Source organism: Chelonoidis abingdonii, chromosome 2, assembly GCF_003597395.2.
Source record: "Chelonoidis abingdonii isolate Lonesome George chromosome 2, CheloAbing_2.0, whole genome shotgun sequence".
NCBI lineage: Eukaryota > Metazoa > Chordata > Testudines > Testudinidae > Chelonoidis > Chelonoidis abingdonii.
The window spans coordinates 239,322,830-239,336,289 of record NC_133770.1 but is presented as its reverse complement, the minus strand read 5'-3'; the positions used below and the strand labels follow the sequence as shown (position 1 = coordinate 239,336,289).

The window sequence follows — 13,460 nt, the reverse complement described above, 5'->3', positions numbered from 1 at the left end:
TTACAGAGGGGAGGTTTTGGGGGCTGGGTTGGGTTGTTTTAATGCCATTGGGGGGTGAGGGGGTCGGTGAACTGTGGGCTCTGTAACTTTCAGTAATGTTACTGCAGACGGTTACAAGACAATTTTCGACTGAATAAGCTCCCTCTGCAAGAACGAAAATGCTACCATGGAGATGCACTTACATACAAAAGATGAATATTAATAATACATAATAATATAATAAATAATATCGATTCTGTAGTATTCTTCGTATTTAATCTCAAAACAGTCTCGTTTTCCTTGCAACAGCCTGGAAAAGGTTACAACTTAATATTATTTCAGCCTTGCACGAAGAGGGACTGGTAGTGATCACTGACGAGCCAGGAGAACTTGCAGAGAAGTAGTATATTTACCCGTGGTTGAACAGAGTATATAAAATCTAGGTCCAGCTCCTCACCTAATGTAAATCACCACAGCTCTGAAGTAAATGGCGCCATGACAATACACCGCCTGAGGCTCTAGCCCAGCACACACAAGGAAAATATCACACATGCTTTAAACGATGCTCCCAGCTCTCTGCCTAGTGAATCACTTCAAATATGCAGATGTGATTTGCTTAATTTAAAAAGAATCATAATGAAGTAATTACTACTCACCTCTCAATATTGGGAGTTCCCTTCACAAGGTCCTTTAACAGGCAGGCATGGCTCTCAACCTAGAGCATCAAGGGCAAAAAGGAATGTAAAAATGTATCTTTGAGTGTCAAATATATTTGTCCTAAACTATTGGGACTATTTTTGAACATTCTGTCTTAAATAACTTATTTAAAATGGACAAGTCAGTCGTATTAAAATAGACCAGCCATTTGAACTAATGGACATTGGTGAAGGAGAAAAACAATGACCTGCGCTGTGAAACAGATCTAAAACCCAGTTCTTGTTTTGATCAGTCTGAGTTTTCTCTTCATAACTTTGACCAGTAAATACTATTGTCTGGTGATTAATTTGCTGGCTCAAATTACATTGTGTAACAAGCACAAAATGTCATATAAATTATTCTTTTTATATGGTAGTAATATAATCTTGCTACCCAGCGAAACAGGTCTGTTTTATACCTATTGACAGGGTGTCTTCGGATAAACGGGAAAAAAAAAGCTTTAAATAAAATTAAAGTGGTTCTGTTAGACAATGATTCCAGTGGCGAGAACATGGTGGGAGTCAAATCTTAGTTGTAGGAATACAACTATTTTCATATCGCTGTAAACCAATCCAGTTGTACAACGGATGGCAGCATCATTTTCAAACCGACAGCTGTCTTCCTATGTCTTGCCTTTGTTTTTGAAAAGTAGATCTGGAATACAGTATGATAGAATTCCCTGCGTTCTGCACACTCCACGTCTCCGTCCCTCATCCTGTTAATGTAATGCCTAGCTCGTTCTGAATGAGTTCTAACTAAAGAGCACCTCATAAACATTATATACATAGTTTAAAACGGCTATCTCCACCTATTTTTGTTGGTTTGAAATTTTGGGTTCTCATAAATACTGCAGGAATCAAAGCCCCCGATGGAAATATTTGGCTTAGCCATTTTCGCAATACACCCCGTGAACCCTGTCCTCTAAATCATCCCTCTCTCCCCACTTCCTTCCTAATATTTCAAAATATAGGCAAAGATTAAGATCTTAATTTTCTTGGCTTCAAAAGCGGTAACAAATCGTTCAGACTTTATTTTTCTAATAGGTCCAAGATTTGATTTATTGTGTCTATGTTATCACACAATCAAATTTCATTCAAAATGTTCTGGGATTATTCTCTGCGCTGCATATTTATTTTGAATGTCTCTTCTCATTAACGTTACTAATATTTAATTTCTAGCCATTAATTTTGAAATCAAATATTCGGTCTCACTGTCCAGTCACTTTCTCTCTTTCTTTATTTCTTTTTCTTCCAGCTATGGATGATTTTTTCCCTCGTATACTGGGTATTTTGGAAGAGTCAAGACCCTGTTTCCTTTGGGTTTATAATATTAATATGAAAGGAGAAAGAAAGCTTATTAAGAAAGATAGAGAGCTGTGACTTTTCCACTGCTTGGAAATGCAAAGGTCACATCTACCAAATTATAAAAAGAAACAGCAAGGGAGTGAAAAGAAAGAACTTGCTTATTAAAAGATTGTTTAACCTCCAAGCCCAACGTTTAAATTACTCCCCTCCAGCAAAACTGTTACTTTATCCTAACAAAAACAATATTTATAAAGAACAATTTCAGCATTTGCACCTAGAGACTATAGTCATTCCTTTCATTCGCACAGAGATTCCCAAGGCCAGACTTTCAATAGAAAGATGATTAATTCATTGGTCTCTGAACTATTTCCTTTTTCTTGCATGAGATTAAGTTTTTGTTAATGTTTTGTTGAGAGCGTCCATTCGCACTGTGCTCCATGTCTCCTGCTCAGATTTAGCCATCAATAGTGTTTAACCGTATGTACCAGCTCTGTTTCATTCTACAGAAACTCACGACAAACTTTTAGTTCAAGTACAATCTGGCAGGGGCATCATTTTCTCAGTCCTGGTTAATAACTGCCAGGTTTGGAGAAGGAAGCAGTAATGACAATAGAAATTAAATACGCACAGGAAATGATCAGTCAGGATGCGCTAATGACAAGCTGCGAAATCATACAGCTAAAACCAAAATAACCTAATGTTTTAGTAGGATTCATCAGTACTAAGACCTGAACAAATCGCAGCTCTAAGAATAAGGGAGTCTGTTTCCCTCTTCCCCCAAACCAGAATTTCATTAAGATGGATTTCGAAATTATTGGAATGAAGCCCCTCAGAGCCATGTTTTGTAATAATATTTCCTGTTAATTTCATTCCTTTGAAGCTGTATTTTGATTGATAGGTTCCCAGCAAAAAGCGTGTGCCTAGAGGTCTTAAACTTTGCTTTTTAATATGTTGCGTGCGATGCACTAAAGCAGCGGAGGCGATTATTATTAATGATTTAGCTTGTGTTATAGCATTTGTTAATAGGACGGGGTTGGGAGCCACGAGCTCAGTGTTCTTTTATGCTAATTGACAGGACTGTTTCTTGTGTCATCTGTGGCTGGAGCCCCGTGCTGTTCCGATGTCACGGGAGCCCAGAATCCAAGTGTAGCAATGGGGGAGAAGCTGCCCAGCGATCGGGCCGTGGCTGGCTGCTCTCAAATTCCCCAGCTCAGAGCCGCGGTCTCCCCGGGGGAAAGGACCCCGCTTGCTTGCGGCAGCCTTTCTTAGCAGCGGTGCTGGGGCTCCAGGGTGTCCCCCGCCCCCGCCATTGCAGCGCTGGAAGAAGTAAAGCGGCGCCAGCGTTCCCAGGCTTGGAGCCAACCGGCCCCTCCTCTCAGGTCACTGACGTTCGCGGGCAGCCGCCCCTTCTCCTCTCTCTTTGCCCCGGGGAGAAGGGGGTGGCCCCGCCCCACTCCCTTGCCGCTGGGCTGCAGCTTGATTAATAACTCGCGGGGAAGTGGGCGGTCGCTCCCCTAAGCAGTGGGCTGCGGAGCCAAGGGGCTGGCGTGCAGGTGAGCTCGGGTTCCGCACTGCAGAGCAGACAGCCCACCCCGTGCCTTATAAAAGGCTTTGCCGACAGCTGCTTGTGGGAGATTAGGGATAATGTGATCGCAGAAGCAGGGAGGTTGCAAGCTCCGCGCAGACTAGCCAGAGCTCCGGTCCCAGTGTCGATTGAATCAGCGCCTGCTAGCCCTCCTGCTCCGGGCAGCGCCAAGAGGAAAAAGTAAGTCACCCTTCAGCAGCGTGCTGAGATCTCCCTAGCATTGGCTCTGGGATCAAGCTCCACAAGGGGGTTTGCTTTATGAGTTCCGACTATAATATTTTATACAACACAAACATCCTGCTTCAATTAATAATACAGAAGAGTTAGACCTGATTTACCAGTAAGTCCCGTTCAGACTCAGTGCTTTGAGGCTTCCATCCTTGGGCTCGCCTCTGTTCCTGAGAATCTGTAAGAGGAAAACATTTTGTTTAAAGTTTTACTGCTGAAAATCCTGTACTCTGTAAGAAGCAGAGTAAGTTACAAAAGTACCACAATTGCTGTCAACTCTTTCTGATTAGTGCAAGAGTCAGATAAATGATCACATGGGTCCAGCAGATAAAAAAGGACATTTATAAAAGTCTTTGCTGGTCTCTCTTATTTGAACGAACTAAAAATAAAAGCCAAGCTTTTCAAAAGAGAAAGTGAAGTTCAGGAAAGCTGATCTCTTTAGGGGAATGCGATCAGTCCCATAAAAATCTCACTCTCCATTTTGTTTTTATATAACATTTTATATTAAATTAAATAGACTTTGCTGCAGAGCTTTTCAATTGCTAGCTTCACGATTTAAAATCAAACTATTCCTTTAGTAAAACTCTTCCTAATTCATACCGTATTGAAGTCTAACTTTAATCAATGTAAGTTCCATAGTATTTATTGAAACAGAACAGATAAAACTGTACAAAATCGCACAATTTTTAGTCCATTTAAATATCCCCTCTTTAATATATATCTGATCCTTTGTTGACTAACAGACACACCGGAGAAGGGGTAAGGCTGTTAGGCAGAAGTTTGGGGTGGAGGTAGATAATGCAGATAAAGATCCCAAGTATTTAACACTGAATAGAATTACTCCTCATTCCTTTACCATTTTTCAATTTTAAAAAATTCCCTAAAAGTTCAAGTCAATGTCCTAAGCTAGAAACAAATTGCCACAGCTGTCCATCCAAGGACTTGTTATGTGTACCACTTTTGAATGTTTGTATGTAATTTTGTTTGTTGATGTACCAGAAATAAAGGAAATCATTAGCATCTGAAAAAAAATCCCGCAGGAAGGGAAATTGTCAAAGGTAACCTTGACTGAAATGTGGATTTAAATAGAAAATGGTATGCAGAACTGGGACAAATCTATCTGCAGAGAAAGAAACAGATTTTGAAAGGAAAGACTTCAGGCATAATGATAATACATTAGCCACAACTGGAAAAAAATTTTTTGAAGACTCGTGATAAAGAAAAATATTTAAAAGGTAATATTTAACTTTTTTCTGCATATATAATAAAGACCATTGCTGTACATTCTACAGAGAATTCCATTTAATAGTGTGTATTACTTTGTGTGCACTTACATGCTGTGCAAGACGTGTGTGTGTGTATGTATGTATGTGTATATATATATATATTTTAAATTGACTAATACATACACACACACTGTGCAAGATGTTGTTATATATACATACTCACACACAGTGCAAGATGTTTATATATATTAATGTGTGTGTATATATATATATATATTTAAATTTTATATATATAACCTCTCATTCAGACATACAAGTACTTAATGTTTCATTGTGTAAGATCAAAATATTTCCATTTAAATGGTCACAGACAGATAAAATGGACATCATCGGTTTAAAAAAATCACAGTCTGAAATTTTTGTACCTATTATTGTTGCAAATAACACCTGAAGAGTGCTATAAATCAATTACCAAAATGTTTTCTCCATATTTTTCCAGTTTGTTTACTTTGTACACTCATTTTCACTGTTTTTTCTTGCACAGTTAACTAGATAATCAGATTCCCTTGTTGTCTGAATGTTTCTCTCACACAGGAACAAGGGAGAGAAAAATATTTTTTATAAATAAGAAAATGTGATTGTAAAACCACAAGAAAATGGGCGGAAGGGCTTAGGGATGATGTAGTACCTGAAACTACATTTAAATATTTTTGTTGTTTTAAATTGACTAGATTTCAAATTGACGATGTCCATGTAACATCATACATTTAAAGCATATACAAGTAATACCTTAGACTATTAAAACAGAAAGATGTTTTTCTAATTTATTTTCACTATTTCATTTTCAGATTAGTCTGTACACAATGCTGTAATATTTGGGTTTGCAAATACCTGTATGGCAAGGGAATGTTTTATGTGTTTAAAATGAGGGAGGGGAAAAAAAGCTGTTTCCAGTGGAATTTTAAAAACAAATTAAATGGGAAATTTTTGCTAGCTGTTGGCTTAATACGTTTTCGTTTTCAGATAGACTGTATTTTGGAACATGTCTCTTTAAGAGGCCCATTAAGGAAGTCTATATAGAAAATGTTGGGTGTGCAGAAGATGCAGGATCAGTCCCAAGTATGAAATTTTGTTTCATTGAAAACAATGAATCTATTGAGCAACACTTCATAACAAATACAGTCTAGCTCTGGGTTCAGAAAACTGCTAACTCATTGATTATGGCTGCTGCCATAAATAAATACTTTGTATTTTTTTATATTCCCTTTTACACTTTTTTGGGTCTACGGGGTACCGTGTTACATACTTGATCTAAAACCTAGAATCAGTACACAGGTAAAATCTTGGCCCTATTGAAGTCAATGGAAGTTCTGCCGTTAACTCCAGTGGAGTCAGGATTTCAGCCAGTGTACTTTGTGGAGTGCTCCCCACCTCAGAGAGAGAATGAGAAAGATGAGGCAACTAGGTTTTTGGATATAAGTTACCAGGGTATAACTAAGCTCCACTGTACCAGTAGAACTCTGTATCAATCCTCAAGTCTTTACTTACAAAAAGTTCGCAGGGACTCCAGTGAGAGTTCTTACTTACATAATTAATCTTTCATTGTGAAATTAATAAAATATTAACACCTGTGGGGGATTTTCCTCTAAATTACAAGCACTTACAACCCACGTAAAAGTATTTTTGTAAATAATATCACATTTTATTAGAATGTGATAAAGTGAACAAGTGTATTCAAACATATTATCTGATATATTCTTCTGAGCCAAACTAATTCCAAATCAATCACAGCAAAATAAAATAACACATTCATTCATGCACCCACATACACCATCATCAAATTAGAGAGGACAATGTAAAAAAGCTGACCTATAAGCCTCATTCTTCTATTTCCACTTCTTTTTTTCTTTTCTTCCTGTTCCTCTGTCTCTTCCTCCCCATAGCCCTTTTGACTTTTAACTACTCTCATCTCCACCCTATAATATGATTACTTCAATGGGATTTAAGCATATGCTTAAATGCTTTGCAGAATCGGATTACAATGTCTTTGGATTTAATTAATAGAAGGTTTATTAACTTTTTGTTTGTTTTTTGTTTACACAGGAGAGCACTAATGTCAGCCGATCTCCAACTTGGGAGAACCAGCCCCTGTCATATATGAAATATCTGGCATACCTTTCAGTAGCAAAGGCTTCAGAATCAGGTCCTTCCGGAGGTATTATTTTACAAAGAGTGGTGAACTGGTGAAAAGGACTGCCGCTGAGATGGGAGTCAAGTACAGTAGTAATGTAGTTGAAGCAAAACTTGGGTTACTATATGGGACTGAATAAATTAAAGGAACATTAGTCAGTTTTGTGATTGGGATTCTCTGACAGTCCTTTCTGAAAGTCAGGAAGGAATTTTTCACTGATTGTTCTGAGCTTCTCTCTGAATCATTTTTTGTTGTAGTTTTCAAGAGACAGTTTTAGGTCCTCTGGCACAAAGATGAGAAAACCCAAACTGGAATAAAGTTTAAATTAAAAAAAAAACAAAAAAAATTTAAATGTAGAGGACAGAGCTAGCTAGATGATCCTCAAATAATTTCAGACATGGAAAGGATTCATGGCCTGCTTCTGGTCTTACATAATAATGAGTCAAATTCTGCCCTCATTAATTCGTTGCTTTCTGTCAGCTCTCCACCACTTCACTGAAGTATGGCCGTAGGAGACTAGAAAATAGGTTAGAAATGGGATCTTTCATGAGACATGTTTTTTTTAAATATCAAATAACAAAACAGAAATTATAAACAAAAGCTAGTATGCAGTGTTGTTGTAGCAAAGTCAGGATATTAGAGGTGAGACGGGTGAGGTAATATCTTTTATTGGACCAACTTGTCTCTTTCACCAACAGAAGTTGGTCAATAAAAGATACTTCACCCTCCTTGTCTCTCTAATATCCTGGGACCAACACGGATAAAATAACACTGCATACTAGAGCAGTGATCCACAGTTCTGCAGGTAGGAATCCTGCTGTTTGCTCTAGCTGGCAACTTTTGGGGTTTCTATTCTATTCCTTGTACAACAACCAAGTGAACACTTTCCAATAGTGCAAGTGACATTACTGGCATCAGTCAAATGTGATCTTTCCTTCATGTCTTCCCTTTCTCAGGGAGGAAATTGTGTGAGAATTTATATAATATATGATGGGTTTATATTAGCAAAGACAAGGTTGAAGAAGTGAACCTTCCAGTTGAATGGAAGATGTTGAGGTTTTTGGTAATTCCTAGATCCTGTGGAAGTTGTTTCCACGGTCTTGGACTGATTTCTAAGAAAGCTCTCTTGTACACATTCTTGCTGTAGACAATTCCATTGTGCCAGAGGAATGAAGTTGTCATCCACAGTTCCTGTCCCAGAATATTAGATGGCTTATGTTACACTTGAGTACATGCATGTGGGTTTGAGACAGACAGGTTTTGCACTGCAAGGTCTATTTGCTCTCTCGCTGAAGTTTTTGAGCTTCACCATGGGTTTGCAGCACTACTACTGCTGAGGGGTTGGATGGTTTCAGAGCTGCTCTTGTTGATTACAGGTCTCTGTCCACCCGAGAAGTCACAAATGGACTGTAGAAATGTATCTGAGAACAGCAAGGAGATCTCCAGCTCTTGTTTGGAGCCTGACTCACTGCTGCTCCCAGCATCTGGCAGTGATTCTTGCTCCTCCTCCTCAGCTGGACAACGAGTTGGGACAACTGCTGGGAGACCAGCAGCTGCAAATGCTGCCCGGGAGCGTAGCCGAGTGCAGACCCTGCGCCATGCCTTTCTGGAGCTGCAGAGGACCCTGCCCTCTGTCCCACCTGACACCAAGCTCTCCAAGTTGGATGTGCTGCTCCTGGCCACCACCTATATTGCACACCTTACCCGTAGCCTACAGGATGAGGAAGAGTTGCCTGGGGAGGGATTGGGCACCCTGAGAGGGGATGGCTACCTGCACCCGGTCAAGGTAAGACAGCTGAGGAACAGGCAGAATCTTCGTATTTACCTTGCTAAATCAAAAGTAGTGTCTAATATGAGTAGTTCCAGTAGTTCCAATCACCACAATCTTTAGGCACCAAGGTATTTAGATGCCAAACTCCCACTGATTTAAATGATCCTGAGCCAAAACACATTGGCATTAATCAGAGTCCTTTCACTAACTTCAGTGGGCTTTGAATCACGGTTTAAAATACAAAAGCCCAAGCTCTCTAGCATAGTTAAAGCTGGCACAACTGAACGAAATGGGCAGCAGTAGAATACTGGGGCCTAGTGCAAAGGCTCACTGTTAAGGTGAAGCCCAGAGTATGGGTCACGAAATCCTTTAGTACCAATTCTAGTGACTATACCTGGGTATAAGATGATTCCAAACAGTACAGTGCTTGGGTTGTTCTTTCTCTCACTGATCGAGTCGCAGGTTTAGGTCAAGATGTTAGGTGGGGCACTAATTCTTCTTGGCTGCATATGCATTAAATACATAAGGTCTCTTTGTTATGCATTCACTCTAGTTTTTAATCGTAGTGTTAGCTCTCCTTCAGAAAAACTTGTGAGGATGCAGAGGGGGGAAAAGCATTATCATGAAGTAGTAGCTGGGATAAAAAATGAATTGGACAGATGAATTTATGTATCTTCAATTATTTTCCTTCAATTCTAATGTCATGGCTTTGGTTTTTTTTAAAGAATACTTTGGGGGCTTTTTACATGTAACATTCTGGTGAATTCAGGATGATTCAATTAGGACTAATCTTGAAATGTTCTCTGATTTCCCACAAGTTCCTTGAATATTAGTTCCCAAGACAATCAAGGAGAGTTCATTGTTCATTACTGAAACTGTAATTGTTCATACCTTAAAAGTAAATGTACATTTTCAGAGATGTAGGTCACTGGTTCACATGGCATTATAAGCACAAGAGATTCACTTAAATCAGTTAGGAAAAAGTAGAGACTTCTTAAGAAAACAAAACATCTAATATTTAATCTATTAAATCAAGTTTTAACTTGAAGTTGGCTATATTTCATGGAATAGTAAATATTTGTTATGTATTTCGGGACAGATTCTGCCCCTTACTGACATGACTCACCCCACTGACTTCAATGGAACTAGCTGACTGAGCGCAGTGAGCAGGATTGGTCCTTGTAATATTTGGAAACCATTAAAAAAAGACAGAAGCCAGGGAAGCATTTAATTAATATGGGCAGTCAAACTATGCAGATGCACAATTCTCTGGCTACTATAATAAACTGAATAGTTGGCTCACTTTCTAATCTTCTTAATAGTAATTTTGTTTTTAAATTGGTGTTGGTAATACAAAAAGGTATGTTGTGGTCAAATCACAGTATTCACTTTTAATAAAGCTCTAGATGTAACTGTAGATTTTATAATCTCAAATGTTCACAATACACAAGCATAACAAATATTTACCATACACAAATGTATGAAAGTTAAAATAAAAATGCAAGTACAATTTATATATGCTGAACAAGAAACATGATTACATTTAAAGATAATAACATAGATAATTTTCAGATACCTTAATAGTGATCCATTTAATATCTCATAATATCAGAATTGTTGTAATAAAAATGTTGAGACAGATATTTTATTGCCTTTCAAAGTGAGCCAAATATCCTTGTTTTTATTTTATAATTTAAAAATTAATAGAGAGTTGTAGGCCTGGCTTAACATAAGTAATTAAACTAGAATTCTTTGATGGGGTCAACAAGCATGTGGACCAAGGGGATCCAGTGGATATAGTGTATTTATATTTTCAGAAAGCCTTTGACAAGGTCCCTCACCAAAGACTTTTAAGCAAAGTAAGCTGCCACCCTTTTCTGGAACTTTTCCAATTCCATAATATATTTTTCAGAGGGGCGCCACACTGCACCAGTATTCACGATAGTGGGCATACCATGGATTTATAGCGGGAACATGATATTTTCTGACCTATTATTACCCTTTCTTTAATTATTCCCAGCATCTGTCATTTGACTGCCTCTGCACACTGAGTGGATGTTTTTTCAGAGAACTATTCACAATGAACTCCAAGATCTCTACTTGAGTGATAACAGTTAATTTAGAACCCATCATTTTAATGTATAGTTGGGATTATGCTTTCCAATGTGCATTCTTTGCATTTTATCTACATTAAATTTAATCTGCCATGTTTGGCACAGTACCCAACCAATTGTGAGATCCCTTTTTTAAGCGTCTTTGCAATCTGCCTGGGGCCTGGTCTACCTGCGCGTTAAATTGATTTAAAGAGCCGGGTAAAATTTATCGAATTTTTTAACGTTTTAACGCCGTCAAACACTACAATGCCTTTATATCGATTAAAGGGCTCTTAAGTCGATTTCTGTACTCCACTCCGCGAGAGGAGTAGCGCTAATTCGATATTAACATATCGGATTACGGTAGTGTGGCATGGAACAACGTTATGGCTCCGGCAGTATCACACAGTGCACACTAGACGCCTTCTGGACAGCAATCTGAACTCGGATGCAGCGGGCAGGTAAAAGGAAAAGCCCCGGAACTTTGAATTACATTTCCTGTTTGCCCACGCGTGGAGCTGATCAAGCACGGGGTGCGGCGATGCAGTCTAAATCCAAAAGATGCTCCAGCATGGACCGTACGGAGATACTAGATCTGATCGCTGTATGGGGAGACAAATCTTTGTTCAGAGCTCATTAAGAACACGAAAATGCCAAAGCGTTTGAAAAACAATCTCCAAGGCTACACAGCACTGCCGTGCAAGTGTAAGCGGAAGCCAGAGCACTCAAAAATAGACGCTCATGGATGGCGGGGGTACTGAGGACTCCCAGCTATCCCACAGTAACACAGTCTCTGAAAAAGTATTTGCCATTCTTGCTGAGCTCTCAATGTCTGTAGGTTCAAAACAGTTGTCTGGCATGGTTCAGGAACAGCTTCCTAGGTTCCTTCCCCCACCCCCACTGAAAGAAAAGGGAAGAAATCATTTTCTTTACTATTTTCAATGCTCACCCTATGTGGTACTGAATGCTACGGGTAGACGCGATGCTGCAGCAGTGAAGGCGTATCACTCTCTCCTCTCCCCCTCACACCGGTGGGTAGACGGTGCAATAGGACTAGTAAGTTTCATGAGTATCTAACATTTGACATCGAGGCCAACATTGCTGGTTACTCCAGTAGCCTAGAGGGAGTAATAACAGCTTATCATAGCAACGGGCTCAGCCTTCTTTCCTGTGGGTAACAAAGATTCTGTAGTGCCTGGACTGTCATAGCAGCAGCATGCTGGGCTCCTCTTCCCCCACACAGTTCATGTCCTGCCTGGACTATCCATCGCGCCGGGGAGGGGCTGCCTCCCTCATTTTAATGTCACTAACACTCAGTGTTTCTTATTCCTGCCATTCTTTATTACTTCATGACACAAATCGGGAGGAAACTGCACGGTATCCCAAGGAAGGTTGGGGGAGGAGGGAAGTCAATGGGTGGGGTTGTTGCAAGGGCACCCTGTGAATACTGAACACGGGAGCAGCTTGTGCGCTGATACACTGGTTCTAATACAACAACTTGCCCCTTATTTAGGCAGGACTGACTCTTTTTTAGAAACCCATAAGGGAGGGATTGACTCAATGTCCCAAGTGAGTCAATCCCAATTTTGCTTTTGCGTTGCACCCAGCCGATGTCCTCCAGGGCACTCATGATAGCAGCGGACAGTACAGAGAGGGAGCAGATAACCGTCATCTCATTCAGTTTCTCCGGCAGTAAGACGGTACAGGAACAACCAGTTAATATCTCTGCTATCATTGCAACCAAGCACGTGATGCTGTGTGTAGCGCTGGAGTAATCGCCTCTCTGCGCGAGCATCCAGTACAATATGGTGGCGGAAAAAAAGGCTGAACGGGCTCCATGGTTGCCGTGCTATGGCGCGTCTGCGGGCAATCCAGGGAAAAACGGCGCGCGAAAGGATTGTCAGCTGAGTTTTCCCCAGAGGAAGGAATGACTGATGACATTTCCAGACACCGCGCGACAATATGTCAACCCAGAATTCCAAGGGGCGGGGGAGACTGGCGGCACTATGGATAGCTACGGAAGGCAGCACCCACAAGGCAACGTTCTCAGAAACGATGTTAGGCTCCGGACCATGACGCACACACGCAGAATTACTGGTGCCTAGTGTGGCCGTGCATGAAATCGAATTTATAATTCAGTTTTAATAAAACGATTTTAGCTAATTTGATATTATCACCGTAGTGTGATGTGGCCTGGGTCTTAACTATCTTTTCGTAATCTGTATCATCTGCAAATTTTGCCACTATGTTTACTCCTTTTGCCAGATCGTTATAATAGTTGAATAAAAATGGGTCCGAATAGACCTGGGGGACGACCACTGTTTACTCTCTCCATTCTGAGACTGGCATTTATACCTATCTTTGGTTTCTATCCTTAACAGTTACCA

The 13,460-nt window shown here is 39.9% G+C and overlaps 2 protein-coding genes across 2 annotated transcripts in view; both read left to right on the top strand.

Annotated features, from left to right (window-relative positions):
* The window catches only part of PPP1R42 (protein phosphatase 1 regulatory subunit 42), a 74,460-nt gene extending 67,273 nt beyond the window's left edge, over nt 1–7,187 (top strand). Inside the window, exon 9 of the mRNA XM_032795140.2 lies at nt 7,122–7,187. Coding sequence (XP_032651031.1) covers nt 7,122–7,179 — 58 coding nt within the window. The 3' untranslated portion in view covers nt 7,180–7,187. The remainder of the gene's footprint in view (nt 1–7,121) is intronic.
* A 20-nt stretch (nt 7,188–7,207) lies between these two features.
* The window catches only part of TCF24 (transcription factor 24), an 11,387-nt gene continuing 5,134 nt past the window's right edge, over nt 7,208–13,460 (top strand). Inside the window, exons 1-2 of the mRNA XM_075063066.1 lie at nt 7,208–7,233; nt 8,586–8,995. Coding sequence (XP_074919167.1) covers nt 8,612–8,995 — 384 coding nt within the window. The 5' untranslated portion in view covers nt 7,208–7,233; nt 8,586–8,611. The remainder of the gene's footprint in view (nt 7,234–8,585; nt 8,996–13,460) is intronic.